Raw genomic sequence first — 18,914 nt, forward strand, 5'->3', positions numbered from 1 at the left:
CGGTCTAATCTATATAAACAAAACGAGAAACGAGAAACAGGTATATATTACATAAATAAACGACAACTACATGAACAGTCTAGGTGAACATAGTACCCTTCCTTAATTTACTATTGAACATATAAGAGTTCAATTCAAACTTCGTAAAACTCAAGTGATGCGTAAATAAGTAAGACATATATGCATTGTTATTCTTGTCAATTTAATTGATAGAACTCGTATTTAACAATTTTACATCCCTGAGAGCAAATAGAATAACTATTTAACAAGGGTTATACTGCTAGAACGGACGACGATCCATGGAGGCTGTATGTTTTTATCCAAACAAAGCCATTGGATTTTATTGATGAAGGGTAGATGATATATACCCGTGCTATTGGCCTAGACGAAATTATTTCTGTTTTTTACAGCCCGGCAAGTAACATTAACAGAACTATGAAATGAAAAGAAATAGCGATAATCGATTCCATTATTATTAAAACAAAATTTATTATTTTTATTATTGTTCATATATAAAGTTAACATCATAGTCCTTCATTTCATCTCTGTACATTTCATCAAATTTCTCATTCTGTGCTACAGTAAACCAGTTCTTCCAGTCGCCTATAATACCTGTTGGATAATTGAATAAAAATCTGATAATACAACATTTTTTTAAATAGCTATAGTTTGAAAGAATGTTTTATTAAAATTATTGATTAAACGTGAGTTAGATTAGTTAAGTGGGCTTGCGGGTATACATCCGGTTTTTTTTTAATATAGGATTTCGCTTTGTTTTTCTAAAAATAAACTTGATAGAATGTTTTGGTTTAAATGGGGTCTCCATACCATAAAGAAACAAATGACAGTATAATAAATATTTTTTTTAAGAAAAACTGCTGAAATTTGTGTACCCTCGAGCCTCCTTAAATCTTGAAACTTGTTTAGTAATACTTTTAAAAAACATGTCTGTGACGATTAAACACAAACATGACAACATTTACTTTCTGAAATAGTTCATTATTTCATGGTTCGGTTTAATAAAATGAGCTAGAATACTAAAAAAAAGCAGTACATCACACAATATTTCATAATACTGTGTTCGTGTCGACTGATGTACTAGAGTATACTGTGTGCTACCTTTTTTTCTTTTCTTGAAAATATGTATTTTCCGTACAATTGTACATAGTTATTCTAAATATTTGATATAATTATAATTGTACACAGCTATTGGGATATGTTATAAACAACCTTTAAAGAACGATCATTGTTCCTTTGTTGAAACGTTTCAAAAAAGAATTATTGAACAGTACAATATCTGTTTTGCTCAGTTTTTGGTAATCTGCTTTACCATTGGTTCTCAAATCTCCATTTTATCTAACTTTTATAGATGTGTTTAAAGCAATAAGTACCACATGGATTTAGTTTTAACATATTGAACACATAACCTCTAGCAATATTACCTGACGGCGACTATATTCAGTTTTCATTTTCGTTTTAACTATAGATGACATTGTTAAGTTTTCGTATTTGTTTCCCTAGAAAAATGCACGGACTCAATCCATTATGAGTACACAGAACGATATCATTTTGAGTGACACAGAACGTAGCAGAAATTTAAATGAAAGTAACCCAGTAGACATCTAAGATATCACTTTTATCTTTTGATAATTAGATTACCTTTTCGGAATAATGTCGATTCATGATTTGGGTCGATCATTCTTGAGGAGTCGTACTTGTGTTGTTTAATATTCAAGAAACTGCACTTTTCTATTATCTCTCTGATGAAGTCGTCAGTATAAGAGATATTTATAAACTCAGCCATTGTTTTAATCGTTGAGAACGGATGCTGAAATACAGAGATAAATACATCTGATGAAGTGTATCATTTTCTGAAGGTGATACAAGAATGTTTCTGATTACAAATGTTAAGCTGTAAATAACTCTCTGAGTTTTGAAATACTAAGGCTTGTGTACCTCAAAAATAGGCGTTGTCAGTTTATTTTCAATTGATGAATTTGACTGTCCTTTGGTATCTTTCGTCTCTTTTTCACCTAGCTGTAAAACTTTTAGGAATTTGTGGTCCTCAATGCTCTTCAAAGTCGTACTTTTTTGGCCTATTAAACTTATTTTGATTCCAGCGTCACTGGTGAGTCTTTTGTTGACGAAACAGCAAATGGAGCAATACTAAATTGTAATCCTGGTATATATGATGAGTTTTCCTCCTTGTTCATAAATATAGCAATTGTTAACAGACAATTGGTCCTATCTCTTCAAATAAAGTTCCCTTCAGTTGAATTTGAGCATCAGTGTATGCCACCTTTTGTAACAAAGCTCATAATGTTTCCCTGTATTTATACATTTCTGGACTTTCTGATAAAGGAAAATCAAGGGTGGACCAAGCTTAAGCTATTGCAATCTTTTTTTAACGAAACCCACACCTTTGTGAAACGCGCAAACATTATGTGATGGGACAAGAAACAAGTTTATATGCGCTCAACCCTCTTCATTTAAGCCATGTAAGTCATTGTGGCAGCTCAAAATTAGAGCATAACGTAGAACTTGTTTAAAACGTATTTAAATTGTTTTCAAAACAAATCAAGAGCACATCACTCCTTTTGTTAATGTTTGTTAAATTTTACCTGAAAGACGCTTTACTATGGTAAAGGTACGCATGATTTCATTTTTTTTCTCTGATTTGTCGAAATTACGGAATTGACAATATTAACAAAACAACTCATACTATACAAATAAGAAAAAAATATACACCTTAATATAATTTTACAAAGATGAATAACATACAATTCAGATGAATAAGGTGTCATTAGCAACTAGGTTGTAAGTTTAATGTTCAGTCACAGTAACCAGAAGAGGCATTGGTGTAAATGTCAACACATGGGTTATATAGGTATCAGTTGTATGGTTTTGTAAATTAAACTTTTAATACATGAGCAGGTAACTTTCCATGACAGGTTCATCAGATATAAAAATTGAAGCTAGGTCAAATAAGCTCTTATAGTTGGAGTATAAAGGTATCGTTTTGAATGTGTGTACTTGCAAGTACACTCTTAAAAATTTCCATGGCGTTCTAGAATTCTCAAAGAGTACAAAATACCTTATTTGAAACAATAAATGTTGTATAACTGGTAACGCGAGTTCAATAAACAAATGGAAGTTTTTAACGACCTTGACTGGCTATACAGCCCTTGCACCGTCGGGCGAGTTCAATAACTTGTCAAACGCTGTTATATATGAATCATATTTCTTTTGTGTCCATTATACCCCAATATGCATCTGAAATAGGTTATATCTGTAATTGTGTAAGTTGTGCTTTGCATGGGGTTATAATTGACAGTATTTCGTGGTTTGAAATTATTTTATTTTGTTAAAAAGGAGATCTGGCCTTGAAGGCATAAAACTTTGCTCAGTGCTCGGAGCACAAAAATCATGCTCGAAACACGAAATCCAGCAATTTGATTGGTTGATTTTCGAGTCTGAGTACAAAAATCATGCTCGAAAGTTTTATGACCGTGAAGCCTGGTCTGGTTGGTAATGAGAAAACAATCCATCAAAGTAAAAAAATGAAGTGGATGCAAATATGTATAAGCAAATATACGGTCTTTAATAACGTAAAACATCTTATAGCACATAGTCGGCTATAAAGGCCCCTACATGAAAAACATAGACAATTCAATTGAGAAAAAAAGTAATGGGATTATTTATAACGAATCAATTAACGAAAACCAAATATTACAGACATAAACCAACGACAACCACTGATCTGAATGCTCTTAAGCTTGGACAGGCACACATATAATTTGGCAGGGTTAAATAGGTTTATGAGTGCTCAAGCCTCCATTTATTCTAAATAGTGGTTTTACAGCACAACATAAGCATAATGTACAAATCAGTTGAAAGGGAATTAACTTCAATGAAATAATACTTTTAAAACAAAATGGTTAAATAGTATACTTATTGACTAGAGATAAATGGAATAGTGCGTTTATTGTCCCCAAAGGTGCAACTATTGCACTAATGCGTAATTGAGGGGACAACTAACTTACTATTCCACGAATATCCAGTTCGTTAGTGTTTTTTATATCGAAAAGACAACAGACAAAAAAAAGACGTACAATCGATATAGTTTAGAGCCAAATCCAACCATATTGTTTAACGTTTTCTTCCTCAATGTTTCGAAATATTAAGGCTATGTCCTGCACTGACTTCAACCCTTAATACAATTGAATAGTAGGAAAAATCGTCGTCGTAACTTCCGAGGGTTTTTAAAAATGCTTCAATTCCCTAGCTGCATTTAAAATTCTTCTAAATATAATGAAGTTTCCAATCAAATAGTTCCATCGAGGCACAGTAGCAAAAATCATTGACCGGTCATATAGGTCATCGCTTGCAATTTGGAAAATAGTAAAAATACCTATTGATATAGAAAATGATAACGGAGGTATATTAAAAATTGTTATACAAACCGAAAAACAAACAAAAAGAGTAAGGCAATACGAAATAATCAAATTAATGAAAAGGTTTATTTACATGCATTGATTATTTCTATTTGTGAATGCAGTAAAGAGGGCGATCACAATAGTTAATATGACACATACAACATCAATTCAATTGTTGCTAGCCACTCTTTAGAACGAATTCACTGGAAATATGTGTAGCCCAGCATCATTTTGATGTGCCTGTTTTAAATTAAAATTATGTAGGTCAGTGGTTGTCGTCAGTTCATGTCCGTCATATTTTGTTGGTAATTAGTTTTGACATAAATGTAGATTTATAATTTGTTTCATAGGTGAAAGCCCTACGGTTGTCCATTATTGCTTGATTCAACCTCTTCAATGGGCCTTGACAGATGTCTCATTGGCAATCATACCACATCTTATTAGTGTTGCTATATACATTCATTGATTTTTACCTAAATTGAAAGACACATTAAGAATTGCATGCTTAATTGTTGACAACATAGAGGGAGCTTGAATATGAAATGACAAAGTTATGCTGACTCTATGGAGGTCTTATCGAAGACCTGTAAATCTTCCTTACATAGTTATCAAAAGTACCAGGATTATAATTTTATACGCCAGACGCGCGTTTCGTCTACATAAGACTCATCAGTGACGCTCAGATCGAAATAGTTAAAAAGCCAAATAAATACAAAGTTGAAGAGCATTGAGGATCCAAAATTCCAAAAAGTTGTGCCAAATACGGCTAAGGTAATCTTCTCCTGGGGTAAGAAAATCCTTAGTTTTTCGAAAAATTCAAAGTTTTGTAAACAGAAAATTTATAAAAATGACCATATAATTGATATTCATGTCAACACCGAAGTGCTGACTACTGAGCTGGTGATACCCTCGGGGACGAAACGTCCACCAGCAGTGGCATCGACCCAGTGGTGTAAATAGTTATCAAAAGTACCAGGATTATAATTTTATACGCCAGACGCGCGTTTCGTCTACATAAGACTCATCAGTGACGCTCAGATCGAAATAGTTAAAAAGCCAAATAAATACAAAGTTGAAGAGCATTGAGGATCCAAAATTCCAAAAAGTTGTGCCAAATACGGCTAAGGTAATCTTCTCCTGGGGTAACAAAATCCTTAGTTTTTCGAAAAATTCAAAGTTTTGTAAACAGAAAATTTATAAAAATGACCATATAATTGATATTCATGTCAACACCGAAGTGCTGACTACTGAGCTGGTGATACCCTCGGGGACGAAACGTCCACCAGCAGTGGCATCGACCCAGTGGTGTAAATAGTTATCAAAAGTACCAGGATTATAATTTTATACGCCAGACGCGCGTTTCGTCTACATAAGACTCATCAGTGACGCTCAGATCGAAATAGTTAAAAAGCCAAATAAATACAAAGTTGAAGAGCATTGAGGATCCAAAATTCCAAAAAGTTGTGCCAAATACGGCTAAGGTAATCTACTCCTGGGGTAAGAAAATCCTTAGTTTTTCGAATAATTCAAAGTTTTGTAAACATAAAAGTTATAAAAATGACCATATAATTGATATTCATGTCAACACCGAAGTGCTGACTACTGAGCTGGTGATACCCTCGGGGACGAAACGTCCACCAGCAGTGGCATCGACCCAGTGGTGTAAATAGTTATCAAAAGTACCAGGATTATAATTTTATACGCCAGACGCGCGTTTCGTCTACATAAGACTCATCAGTGACGCTCAGATCGAAATAGTTAAAAATCCAAATAAATACAAAGTTGAAGAGCATTGAGGATCCAAAATTCCAAAAAGTTGTGCCAAATACGGCTAAGGTAATCTTCTCCTGGGGTAACAAAATCCTTAGTTTTTCGAAAAATTCAAAGTTTTGTAAACAGAAAATTTATAAAAATGACCATATAATTGATATTCATGTCAACACCGAAGTGCTGACTACTGAGCTGGTGATACCCTCGGGGACGAAACGTCCACCAGCAGTGGCATCGACCCAGTGGTGTAAATAGTTATCAAAAGTACCAGGATTATAATTTTATACGCCAGACGCGCGTTTCGTCTACATAAGACTCATCAGTGACGCTCAGATCGAAATAGTTAAAAAGCCAAATAAATACAAAGTTGAAGAGCATTGAGGATCCAAAATTCCAAAAAGTTGTGCCAAATACGGCTAAGGTAATCTACTCCTGGGGTAAGAAAATCCTTAGTTTTTCGAAAAATTCAAAGTTTTGTAAACAGAAAATTTATAAAAATGACCATATAATTGATATTCATGTCAACACCGAAGTGCTGACTTCTGAGCTGGTGATACCCTCGGGGACTAAACGTCCACTAGCAGTGGCATCGACCCAGTGGTGTAAATAGTTATCAAAATTACCAGGATTATAATTTTATACACCAGACGCGCGTTTCGTCTACATAAGACTCATCAGTGACGCTCAGATCGAAATAGTTAAAAAGCCAAATAAATACAAAGTTGAAGAGCATTGAGGATCCAAAATTCCAAAAAGTTGTGCCAAATACGGCTAAGGTAATCTACTCCTGGGGTAAGAAAATCCTTAGTTTTTCGAAAAATTCAAAGTTTTTCATACATTTTCCTTTACCTGCAATCACTGAATTATTATGGATGAAAGACTGACTGGGTAAGTAACATGCATTGGTTATCATTAAATGCAAAACGATGCTGAGAACATGTAAATTGCAAATAAATCTACAAATTGAACTGGATTTCTAACGCTGGAAGACATATCACTATACTTCGAAAGATTCTATGTTTTTGAGAAAACGAATTGTTAATAAAGGCACTTTTAAGTATTGGGCAGCGTTTTAATAACTGAAGAACTTTGCATTTTAATATGAAGAATGATCTAGTAATCTATATTAACGCATTCAAATAATGTTGTTCACACTTACTAGTTTCAAATCTTCATATTTAACTGGTAATATATTTGATGTCTCAACTTGTGCCGCCTTTTCAAATCCCTTTGTAAAGTTAAACCAGCCTCCTTGTAAGTCATCTGAAAGGCAACAAATTCGGAATCTAAATGACTTAAAAATATTCGAACGTATAGCTGTATGATTTGTGTCTCATTTTGTAAAAAGTGTTTAGAGATACCATTTGTTCACGGAATATTCTTTTTTATATTCGGGTTTCAAATTAACAACTCGATATTATTTTAAGAGAGCTACTTAAATATTTTAATATTCTTAGGCTTATCATGAAATGCAAAAATGATAGACGAATCAAAGGATCACGTAAAAATCAAAACAGGGTCAACCATGTCAAAAGAGAATTGTAAGTTTTTTTTTATACAACTGTCGTCCTGAACATGAACAAAGTATGCTCCATTAGACATTAGCCATCAACCAATCTTAAACAACAGTCACTGGATGTAGTCCTTTACATAGCCTAACCAAACATGACTTTCAGAAATAATTATAAATTGGCAAAAGTAACATAAAATGTCTATTAAGAAAGTTCGTAGATAATAATGGTAAGAAAATCACAAATTAAGTGTTTTGAATTACGATATCTAAACATCAACGAACATTTTTAAAAATGTTGCAATAGCTGAAATCGTCTTACTGGAATATTGATTTTAAATATAAGCTATTAGCAACTGAAGCAAACAACCAAGTAATATGTCCACTTATTCATGAATCCCAACGCAAGTTGTAGAATGTAAACAATTTCCAAATTATTAACTGAACAGTTTAAAATAGATGACTGGGAAGTATTTTGTTCATGTCTGTCAGTTTTTGGTTCCGTAGAATATAAATTAGACCGTTAGTTTTCTCGTTTCAATTGTTTCATAATGTTCATATCAAGGCAGTCTATTATAGTTGACTATACATGTTGGTTTTAACATTGTTAAAGACCGTAGTTTTAGTTTTCGTTATTTAAACTCGGAGGGGTAGGAGTTGTCTATTATATAATCAAGACACATTTCCTGATTGTCAATAAATTGTGCAATATGGTAAGAGGCACTGTTTATTCGATATTTTGTCTAGAGCCTCATGTCCAATACCGATGATTTTAAGTTCAATGTTACTGTATTACTTAATTAGATGACAATATTAAGTGTGATAAATGTACCTTTAAGGATCATCTTATCAAAAAATTCATTCCATGTCCAGTCTGGTATTCCAAGCTTCCCATGAAGAAATGTGTAATTAGAAACCCATCTATCTTTCGGATTTCTATTGAGGTATATAATTTTGTATCCATTTTTAACGTGATGAATTGGTAGATGATGGAATGGTAAATGCGTTGTGAATAGTCTAGGGTCCTCCATCTCGTCTAGTTTATCGAAGAAGTGTGCTGCTAAGTCTAACAACATGTGATGTAAAACACCTTTTGTGTTATATTCTGTAGTATGAGAGAGTAACATGGATAATATCTCATGGCACCAGTGTGTTCCTGTTTATAAAAGACAATTATTTAATTATTTTGTAATCCCTTATCTTTGAGTGTTGGCGAGATAAAAGTAAAAATTAGAATTAAAATAAGGCCATTTAGACATCGACGTACATCAATGAAAACAAATGGTTAATGAAGATTGGAACTAATTGATAAACGTATTATGATATGGGATTTTACACTTTCCGTCTAATATTATCTGTAAACATCCATAAACACCGAAGAACGGAAGGACACAGATTGATTTATGACAGAATTGTGCTTTGGTGATGGTGATGTGTTTGTAGATCTTACATTACTGAAATTATTGCTGCTTACAATTTTCTCTATCTATCATAAACTTGGCCCTTAAGATGTTTAGTTACAGAGGAAAATATTTAAAAAAAATATTAAATAAAATGTTTAGCAAATTAATGAAAATTATTTGAAATTGACTATAAAGGGAAAATAACTCTTTAAGGGCTCAGCTTACAATTTGGTCATGTTGACTTATTTGTAGATCTTACTTTGCTGAATATTATTGCTGTTAACAGTTAATCTCTATCTATAATAGTATTCAAGATAATAACCAATAATTATCAATAATAACGGCAAAATTTCTTTAAAAGATACCAATTTAAAAAAAAAAAAAATGAAGGGAAGAGGGGGGGGGGGGGTAGCAAACCAACAACCAGTTGTCTAATTCATGTGACAATTTCAGATCAGATAGATAATAACTTGATAAACAATTTAAACCCCTGTCAGATTTGCTCTAAATGCTTTGTTTTCAGAGTTTTAAGCCATGGCGGTCATCTTGGTTGGTTGGCCGATTCAGCAGACTTTTTTTTCAAACTAGATACCTCAATGGATTGTGGTAAAATTTTGTTAAGTATCTTGATTATACAACCATTTCAACTTTTTAAATCAGGTGGTTTCTTTTTTGTAAATAGAGCGGACAAGTAAAGTAAATGCTACCAATTTGAGAGACAACCCCAATTAGAATACATCAAAATTTGTGAAAATTTAAATTATACATAAAGAAAATGCACAAGACAAAAATAAAAACCTGATTTCATAGCAGTACACAGTAGTATATCTGTGTCTTTTGTTTTAAGGGTCCGAATGGTTTTAAAGTTCTTCTCTATACCATGTTCCTTGATAGCGGGACCCGAAATAAATGTTTCGTTTCCTAGTCGGGTAAACGGATAAATCACCAAATTGGAATCAGTAACGCTGAAAAAAATAAGAACATGCTAAGAAAAAACAATAGTATGATGTCTCTGGGGTTTCTAAAAGACGTCAATGTAGAATATCAGTTTCACGTAAAAACTGACATGTTTCTGGTCGAAAAATTAAAACAAATATACCACACTTTGCTAAGAGAGAAAAACTACAATGATTCCGAAAATAAAGTCGAACAAAAAACTATAAAATGTAAAATAACAACAAAAAAACAAATAAGAAACCCCCTCCTTAAAAATTTACTAGCAAAAAACAAATTTGTATGATCTGGTGGATATTTATTAAAAGAGGGACGAAAGATACCAAAGGGACAGTCAAACTCGTAAATCTAAAACAAACTGACAACGCCATGGCTAAAAATGAAAATTACTTGTTCAACAAATGGTAAAATCAGTTTCCTCATACGTATTGTTTGATTATGTAATGTCATTTGTGTTATGGTACCATGCATTTATACACTTGAATTCAATAATAATTTTTTTTTTAAATAAATTAAATTAGCAGTATTTTTGTTCGGACAAATGAAGTATATTTTCTTTTCCAATATTATAAGACCATAATCATCGTTTGTCTCCCTTGGTTCTTACTAAATTTGTTAACATCGTTAAAAGAATGCATAGCCTTTTTTTCAGTGTGTTGTCGTAGATGTATACAAATGGTCTGAAATACATGAGTTTGGATATATTTTGATATAAAGATTTCAAAGCTGCTTCAATTGATAATTAACTTACCATAATCCTCAGCATTTTATCTACACTCATTCGAAACTCGTATAAAGAATTTTTATAATAACACACACGGCTGCAGTTTGCTAGCAACATCTTGGGAAATTTAACTTCAAATTTTAGATCGTCACGGAAAATCTAAGATACTCGCACTGCTTATTCTACAAAATTTGTTATAGATAATCTATACATTTATTTAACAAAGATATGTATTTTTAACAATTTTTTGTGAAGCGACATAAAAACAGTTCTGTGGCAAAAGTAATTTCTATCATTGACAAAGCTGAATTCATTCATTGTATTGATAATTATGTTTTTGTGTGTTTTTTAAAACCGTTGTGTTGCAAACACCTCGTAAATAAACAAGACGGAAACAAACACACATATATACAAATAGGTTGGTACATGTTCTTAAATAGTTGTTGACCAAACAGAGATCAGACGATCTGGAATGCCGTTGAAATAAGAATGAAAGACGGGGCGAACAATACTCTAGGGATATTCAAACTCATAGCTCGACATGGCTAAAACAGTCTAGATTCTACTTCGTCAAAATTATCTCCCCATTACGCCAGTTTATTTTCACAATCGTAGAAATGGAAGCCATTGTAGGGATGACGCGCTACCAATTTTGCTCTTTGAAACCGATAAATTTATCCACATTGCACCATTACGATTCTTATATGTCAGTTGTATTTTCAAAGACAAATGTATCAACTAGCTAATGAAGATCAGTTAATGATCTAGTCTGCATTGATTCAACTTAAAACTTTTTTCTGATCGATTGTCAGCTGGAATTTTAGAAAATTCATAAACATTTAAAAAGATTCTAATTAAATATTTCGTGGAAGGGCAGAATAGATGTTTTAAGTGGTTGGAGACTATAAACCCTAGTTATCGCACACAAACAATTGTAATTTTTCGAAGATATTCATTTTCATCATCCAACTTGAAAGACTGTCGTCAAGTACTTTAGTAAAAAAAATAGCTATTCGAACCCACCTACTCTGTTTTTTTGTGATTCATTAGAAAGGTATTTCACTTGACCCATATAGTGCATCTCTTAGTACTGTGATTTTTTATGCTATAAATCAATCTGTAGCTTTGATATATAAAAATAATAGAATCTGAAGCGAGACAATGTACGATATCAAGACAAAATATTCAACTCAAACATGCCCTAACATAAAAAGTTGCACTCGATTCTCTCCTTTCGATACTATTATGACTTATTTTATGGAATTTTCTCTTGAGTCACATAATGAAAGGGCAGACACGAAAATTATTGAACTGATAGATTGATATATTTTCCGTCCGTGGTATTTTTCTTAAATCGGAGGTTATGCATTTTAGTCATCCAACTTGAAAGATACCCATGTCGTTGACTTGATATCTAATTGTTCTGCTTAACTATATACTGGATAAATTGAAAACTTATTTGTAGAATAAAGGATCATGGGAAAACATTATTTGTTTATGATTTAAAAATACCAAAATAAATGATTTGAAACTAAATTTTAACATAGTTTCATTATGATGTGTCTTTTTAATGTAAAATAACAGTATTAAAATTCAAATATGTGTTATAAAAGCAACATAACATGGAATTTAGTTTTTAAATGCGATCTATTTTCACTATAGATGCGATAAATTATCACTGTATGGCATTTATTTCTGATGTAGAATTTTCGAAAATGCGATGAATTTTTATTGCAGATTGATGTAGTATTTAGACTTGCAACAAATGAAAAACTTATTTCATTACTTTAATATTTATATCTATTAATAACTTGTATATGTCTATAGAAACTCTGGCCATTTATATGTTTTCCCACAGTATTGACATGTGTGAACTGTATTGCCATGTTTCCCCGCAATGTTTTTTTTCGGCTCGAATATTGCTCTGATGTCATTATCGTCTGCGTCGTCCGAAGACCTATTTGGTTTCCGGACAACTTTAATTTAAATGAATGGATCTATATAATTTTTTTAAGAAGGTTCAATACCACAAAAGAAAGGTTGGGATACTGTTAGGGATGATGGTTTCAACCGTTAATGAAAAAGGGGCATAAAAGAAGCATGTTTTTAGTTTCAGGATAATTACTTGTGTAGAATAATTTTGATTGTTCTGAAATTGTACCACAGTGTTCATTACCACAAGTAGATGCATTTTGGGGTTATGGTACTAACAGTTTTTGAATGAAGGAACAAAAATGGACAAAAAACAATCATGTTTGTAGTTTCCGGATGATTACTTGTGTGTACGTTTTTGGATCTTGTTTGCGTTGTACGGCAAGAAACAATATCACAAAGGGCAGATTGGTATTTGGTTCGGGGATAATTGCCCCAATCATGCAGAAATTAGGGGCAAAAGAAGTGACAAAACAAATGGCAAAACAAACATGTTTCTAGATTCTAGACAATATCTGGTGTTCAAGTGTATGGGCTTCCCTAAAATTATACTACAAGGTTCATTACCAGAAAGAAAAGACTGGAATTTGGTTGGATGGTTATTTATCCTAGAAGGAAAACAAAATGTAATGGGCGGAAAGAAATCGTCAGTTGCACAGTATTGCGTATACGATTTAAGATCTTCGACCCCATTTACCTTGTGTCAGAAACCTATATAACGTCATAAATTTTATCACAATCCAAATTCAGATAGTATCAAGCTTTAATATTGTGTCCAACTGTGGTTCGATCTCTGCGGTCAGCCAAGCATTTTTAATGTTTTACTATAAAACGAGCAGATGTGATTAAAAATTTCTGTTGCTTTCTTCATATGGTAAGCTATGCCAGTATAGGCGTAACCAGGGGGCCTTGTAAAATTAGGTTGATTATATAGGGAATCACTGAAGTGTGACTTGAAGCCCCCCCCCTCTTTTTACGTCAGCCATCGGACCCGCCTTACAAAAGGTTCTGGATCTGCCAATGCCCAGTTCTGCTTTTAAAGTGTTTGGAACAATGAGTACATGCTATCAGTTGTTATGGTTATTGAGAAGTCTTAAAATTTTAATTCACACTGGTCACATTTGTTTAACCAATTAGTGTAGATCTTCTTATGCCTGGGAGAACTACATGTAGCTTCCCATTTTGGTCGTGAAAGGACAATATGAAGACCCCTCTTTACCTTTAGTTATTTTTACTGTGATGCATCTTCACTTGCCTCCCCTATTGTTGAGCCCCAAATGTTTCAGTATCCATATTCCGAAGGAAAGATAGTTTTTACCTCGATTGTTGCTTGCATGTTCTTTACTGTATAAATTGAAACGACAATGTGACATATAATTATCCAAAGTCATTAAAGCGTGAGATGCAAGTCAAATTGTGCAGGGCAAACTTTATCTATCAAAAACGTATCCTGATTAAGTTGCATTGGAACATGATGTGCGTGTACGTGTTGTAGAACACCCTTGATACTACCACAGATGACAAACCCTGAACAGTTTTTGGTAAGTATGTACACAACATTCAAGTTAGACTTCATTTTTTATGAAATAAAAAAAAATGTTGAATTTCGGACACTTTTGGCCTTTTAGAGTTATGGACCATTTCTATAACTTGGCCCAAAATACCAAAATACCAAATTTAAAAACACGGTAAGATTCAGCATTCCTAAGTACCCCAAATATTCAACTGTTGTTGAAATCCAAAAGAATTTATTTTTTGACAGTTTGGATCCCCAAACGTGTTAAATGGGCCAAAAATTTACAAAAAATAAAATAATAAACACAATGTATGGATTCAGCCTACCAAAGAACCTCAAATTTTTATTTTCGACCCTGTGGACCAATTTAAAACAGGACCCTAAATCAAACATCTTACTTCAAAACCTCATTGAAATTGCTCAAGGAGTGATTTATAAACAAAATTAGAAAGTACTGTTGTTTTTATCCCTTTTTATCCAATTCTATTTCGATACACATGAGAGATGTGCGTGTTCAGTGATGAAGTTTCAATGCATTAGATAAATATAAATAACTACACTTTAAATAAAGATTCTGATGAATTCTAAAAAATTCTATGACATTCTTCTTCTGATTGGTAAATAGACCCATACTCTAAATCAAAGGATAAAATTTGTTTTCACATGCGTATAATTACTACTGCAGAAACATGAATTTTATCAAATTGGTCTGCATTTGAAAATATTTTGCATTAATCTATAAAACACTTTCAACTCTGAAATGATCCACATATTGTTATATTATGACAACTATGTGTTTTATTTTAAATAATTATTAGTTCTATTGAATATATTGGAGTGGTTAATCAAACTTTTCATCTCAAAGTCAGCACTATCAAATCCTTTTCTTACTTTAGTTATTGTTTGAGCAAGTCGGCTGAATTTGGAATTTAATGCATAAAAATTAATAAAATTCATACAGAGAAAATGCACCGCATATACAATACTAATGAATCGCTCTACAGTGAAAATGAAAGTAAAGTATCATTATTCAACAGTAAACATGACTCGCATAAAGATAGCATCATAGTGGAATTCAATACAATATGGACAAACTGAATAACAAAGCTATTCTACGTAATACATGTAATACAACAATAATAAATGTGTTGTAATGAATATTTTTTTGCAACTACATCTTTTCTGCTTGTTTTTAATCACCTGCACGATTTGTTCGTTAAACGTCCTAAATATTCACCTATTTTGGTATATGGTTCACGTATGGATGGCTCTCGGCGCGATAAAAACCCGTTCCCATTTCTTACTTTGTATAACTTGTATTGTTTATTACTAAACATAATAGATGTGACCAATTTTTTTCATTTTCTTCAAAAATCATATTGTTTTCGTCTGTTTATTTACCATTCTACATCAGAAATGCATGGCATATACAGTGAAAATGGTATTTTAGGATCCTCACTTTACATACAGTGAAATTGTAGACAGACAAATAATAGTATACAAGACGTAACAACAATTATTAATGGATAAGACTATAGATTTAGCCTTGTAACAGCTAGGTCCCTAGTATACCCTTCAAAGATTTGTTAATGATATTTTAACAATAATATTTCATCCCAATGTTTGATTGCTAATATAAAAACATTTTTTTGTAAATATTTTTTTATAATAAATATTCTTTTCTGATGTTTTTAAAACGTTAAATAGACAGTTATATAAATTAGAACAATTGTATATCGATGTGATATTTCTTTCCAATATTCAATCAATATCCGATGGACATTTTTTTATAACATTTAATATATATATTTTTTAGATGTGTAAAAGAAATATTTATAAAACATTTTGATTTACATCTATGTAAAGTATAGGTTTGATGTATAATAAAATATCTTGTTGATGTAACATCAATATAATTTTCTTATCCTAATTAAAAATATAAAAATGGTAATATCTAATGAATATTTCAATAACATCATAACAATATATTTTTTCGATATTATTTAGAAAATATTAGTTAAAGACTGTTTCATAAACGTTTTAAGATAATATGTTTAATAGATATTTGTAAGATGTATGATAGAAATGTTTTCCAAATGTTTGTTAGTGATATTTGAGTGAAACACATGTTTGATATGAAAAAAGAAATATTTATAAACATTTTTACATAATATTTTTAATTGATATTTGTAAGATGTACGACCAATGTTTTTCTAATGTTTGTTAGTGATATTTGTGTGAAGCCCATGATGTTTGATATGAAACAGGAAATATTTTTTTATACATTGTATAATTTTTTAACCAGATTAACATGAATGTCTCCTCCTTTTTGATACAAAAGTCTTAACAATTCTAATCTAGCTTGGAGGAAAAATTCAAATCAAGTCAAAAGAAAAACTATCTAGCGAATAACGATTGTGTTTGAAGAGCATTGAGGACTCAGTTAAAATCAAAATAATAAAGTCATACCAAATAGGACTACGATAATCTGTACCTAGAACTAGAAAATGCTTTGTATTTTGCCTATTTCAAAGATTTTTAAACAGTGTTTATAAAAAAATATCATTGATATTTCATGCCAATAAAGAAATATAAGCCAACATTGTGCCAACTATATGCCAACGTATTTAGGTACTTATCTCCCCCTTTATACCACATACTTAAAAATTATATTATTGCAATGTTCTAACAAAAAAATGTGCTCTTCCTTCTCCATATCTAACATTTTCAAATCTGTGTAGTCATTTAAATGTATTTACCTAAATGATTGAATGATTTAATGCACAAACAAAAAATATTTAAAACCAGCCCAAAACAACAAAATAAAATACAATTTGAATATACTTTCATTATTTTCATTTTCATTTATATCAATACATCATTGACACGAGTTTATTGTTCTTACTCTCCAAATGACAATTGTGAATTTACTGAATATATATATTATAATATGTACCAGTAGAATTTATGAATTGACTTATAATCTTTCATAAAACATAATTATCCTAGACATTAGAAGAATATTTTGTCCAGATGTTTAAAAGATGTTGTCTGGATATTTTCAATTGACACTGAATAATATAAAAATTATGTTATTTCAATATAAAATTAAAGATATTTAAAAAAAAAATGCTCTTTAAACATTCAGAACAAATATTTCCAGAAAATATGCTATTCACATGAGTACAGCCATACATATCACGTCAAAAGCATGTTTTTGAATGATATTTTGGTGACATTTTGCAATATATTTTAAAAATATCAATAAAATGTTTTTGTGCTACCTGAGAAGTCATCATAATTCATATAAACATTCCGACTAGTCTAGGCTACATTTATACATCCCAATCCCTATCTAGACAAGAGATTTTACGTACGGTCGTAAGTAAACAAAGGAATGACGAAAATTCGACCCCAGCCAACTATTGTTGCCTAAATACACTTTTAAACTGATGTCAACCGTAACAAATTCAATACCTATAGAAAGAAAACAATTTCCCCAAAATTTATATACGAAAAACCGTAATTCCCATTTAAATTAAATTGCTGCTCCCTATATATACATTAACTGCCAGCGATCGAGCAATTAAGTTTGAAAAGCTTAAATATTTCTCAGATAAACATGTATTTTACAATGAACAGCAGATAACCTTTCATTAGAATAACAAATAAGAAGTTATTAATAAATGTTACCTTTCGTTATGTACTTTTAGGGGAAGATCGTGTGTATCCGCCATTATAACTTGTTAACTTCTGTATAGAGATAATGTTTATGATTGATACGATATTTATAAAGGTTTATAAATGTGGGTATATAAAACTACAGTGACGGAAGGCATTATCTAGAACGTCGATTTTGTAAGTTAAACTGATAATTCCAAATTAATTATATTCATGTGTGTGATTTGTATAGTTTATCTTTATATTGAAATCCCTTGACAATCATAATGATATGGATATTACACGTTGTACGTGCTTTTACATCAGGTGTTCATTAGAGTTTAATGACAACTATTAGTAAGGTACTTGGAAAAGCTCTTAGCTAGGTTTGGCATTATAGTAGATGGAGTATGTTATTTGCCCCCTATGTTTTACATTTTTACCTATACTATTATGTCGTTTTGTTTTGTTTACACATCAGTGTTAATTTAGTGGAGTGGTATGCAACTTTATCTTACAGCTGAAAGGTTTAGCTAGCCAGTTTAATCCACCAATTTCTACATAACAAAAAGCCTGCACCGTTAGGAATATGAATTTTTACCATTCGGTTGATGTGTTTTGAGTGTTTGATTTGGCCATTTGATTTGGAGTTCATTAATTTTTTTCTTTTTTTAGTATTTTATTTGTGGGATTGAGACAAAAATCATGTTTTTCCATTCTTAACATTCGTCATGATAAGAATACTTGTGTAACTCTTCCTTTGAAAAAATACATAAGTTTGTTCAACGAACGAAATGTAAAAAAAATAGTAGTTATTCAGGTTATTGGTATTGCAATTATATAAAAAAGAAAAAAATATTTTAATGTTACAGTAATTGCAATTTTAAGTATATACATTTGTATATTAACGGTGCCCCTATTTCAATTACCTTACATTTTTTATAATCTTCTCGCCTTTAACGATTTTTTTATTTATTCCGTGTTGCTTGTTGACAATGTTATTCTAACA

At 31.5% G+C, this 18,914-nt stretch overlaps 1 protein-coding gene across 1 annotated transcript; it reads right to left on the minus strand.

The window, feature by feature from the left end:
* Positions 1-470: 470 nt before the first annotated feature.
* LOC134684113 (sulfotransferase 1C2-like) lies at positions 471-18,066 on the minus strand. The gene is made up of 6 exons (XM_063543389.1): positions 17,939-18,066; positions 9,918-10,084; positions 8,549-8,872; positions 7,366-7,469; positions 1,660-1,828; positions 471-612 (listed from the first exon to the last, which is right to left on the minus strand). Exons 1-6 carry the CDS (start codon positions 17,980-17,982, stop codon positions 500-502), a joined length of 921 nt encoding a protein of 306 aa, XP_063399459.1. The 5' UTR covers positions 17,983-18,066; the 3' UTR covers positions 471-499.
* Positions 18,067-18,914: the final 848 nt, after the last annotated feature.

Source organism: Mytilus trossulus, chromosome 9, assembly GCF_036588685.1.
Source record: "Mytilus trossulus isolate FHL-02 chromosome 9, PNRI_Mtr1.1.1.hap1, whole genome shotgun sequence".
Classification (NCBI taxonomy): domain Eukaryota; kingdom Metazoa; phylum Mollusca; class Bivalvia; order Mytilida; family Mytilidae; genus Mytilus; species Mytilus trossulus.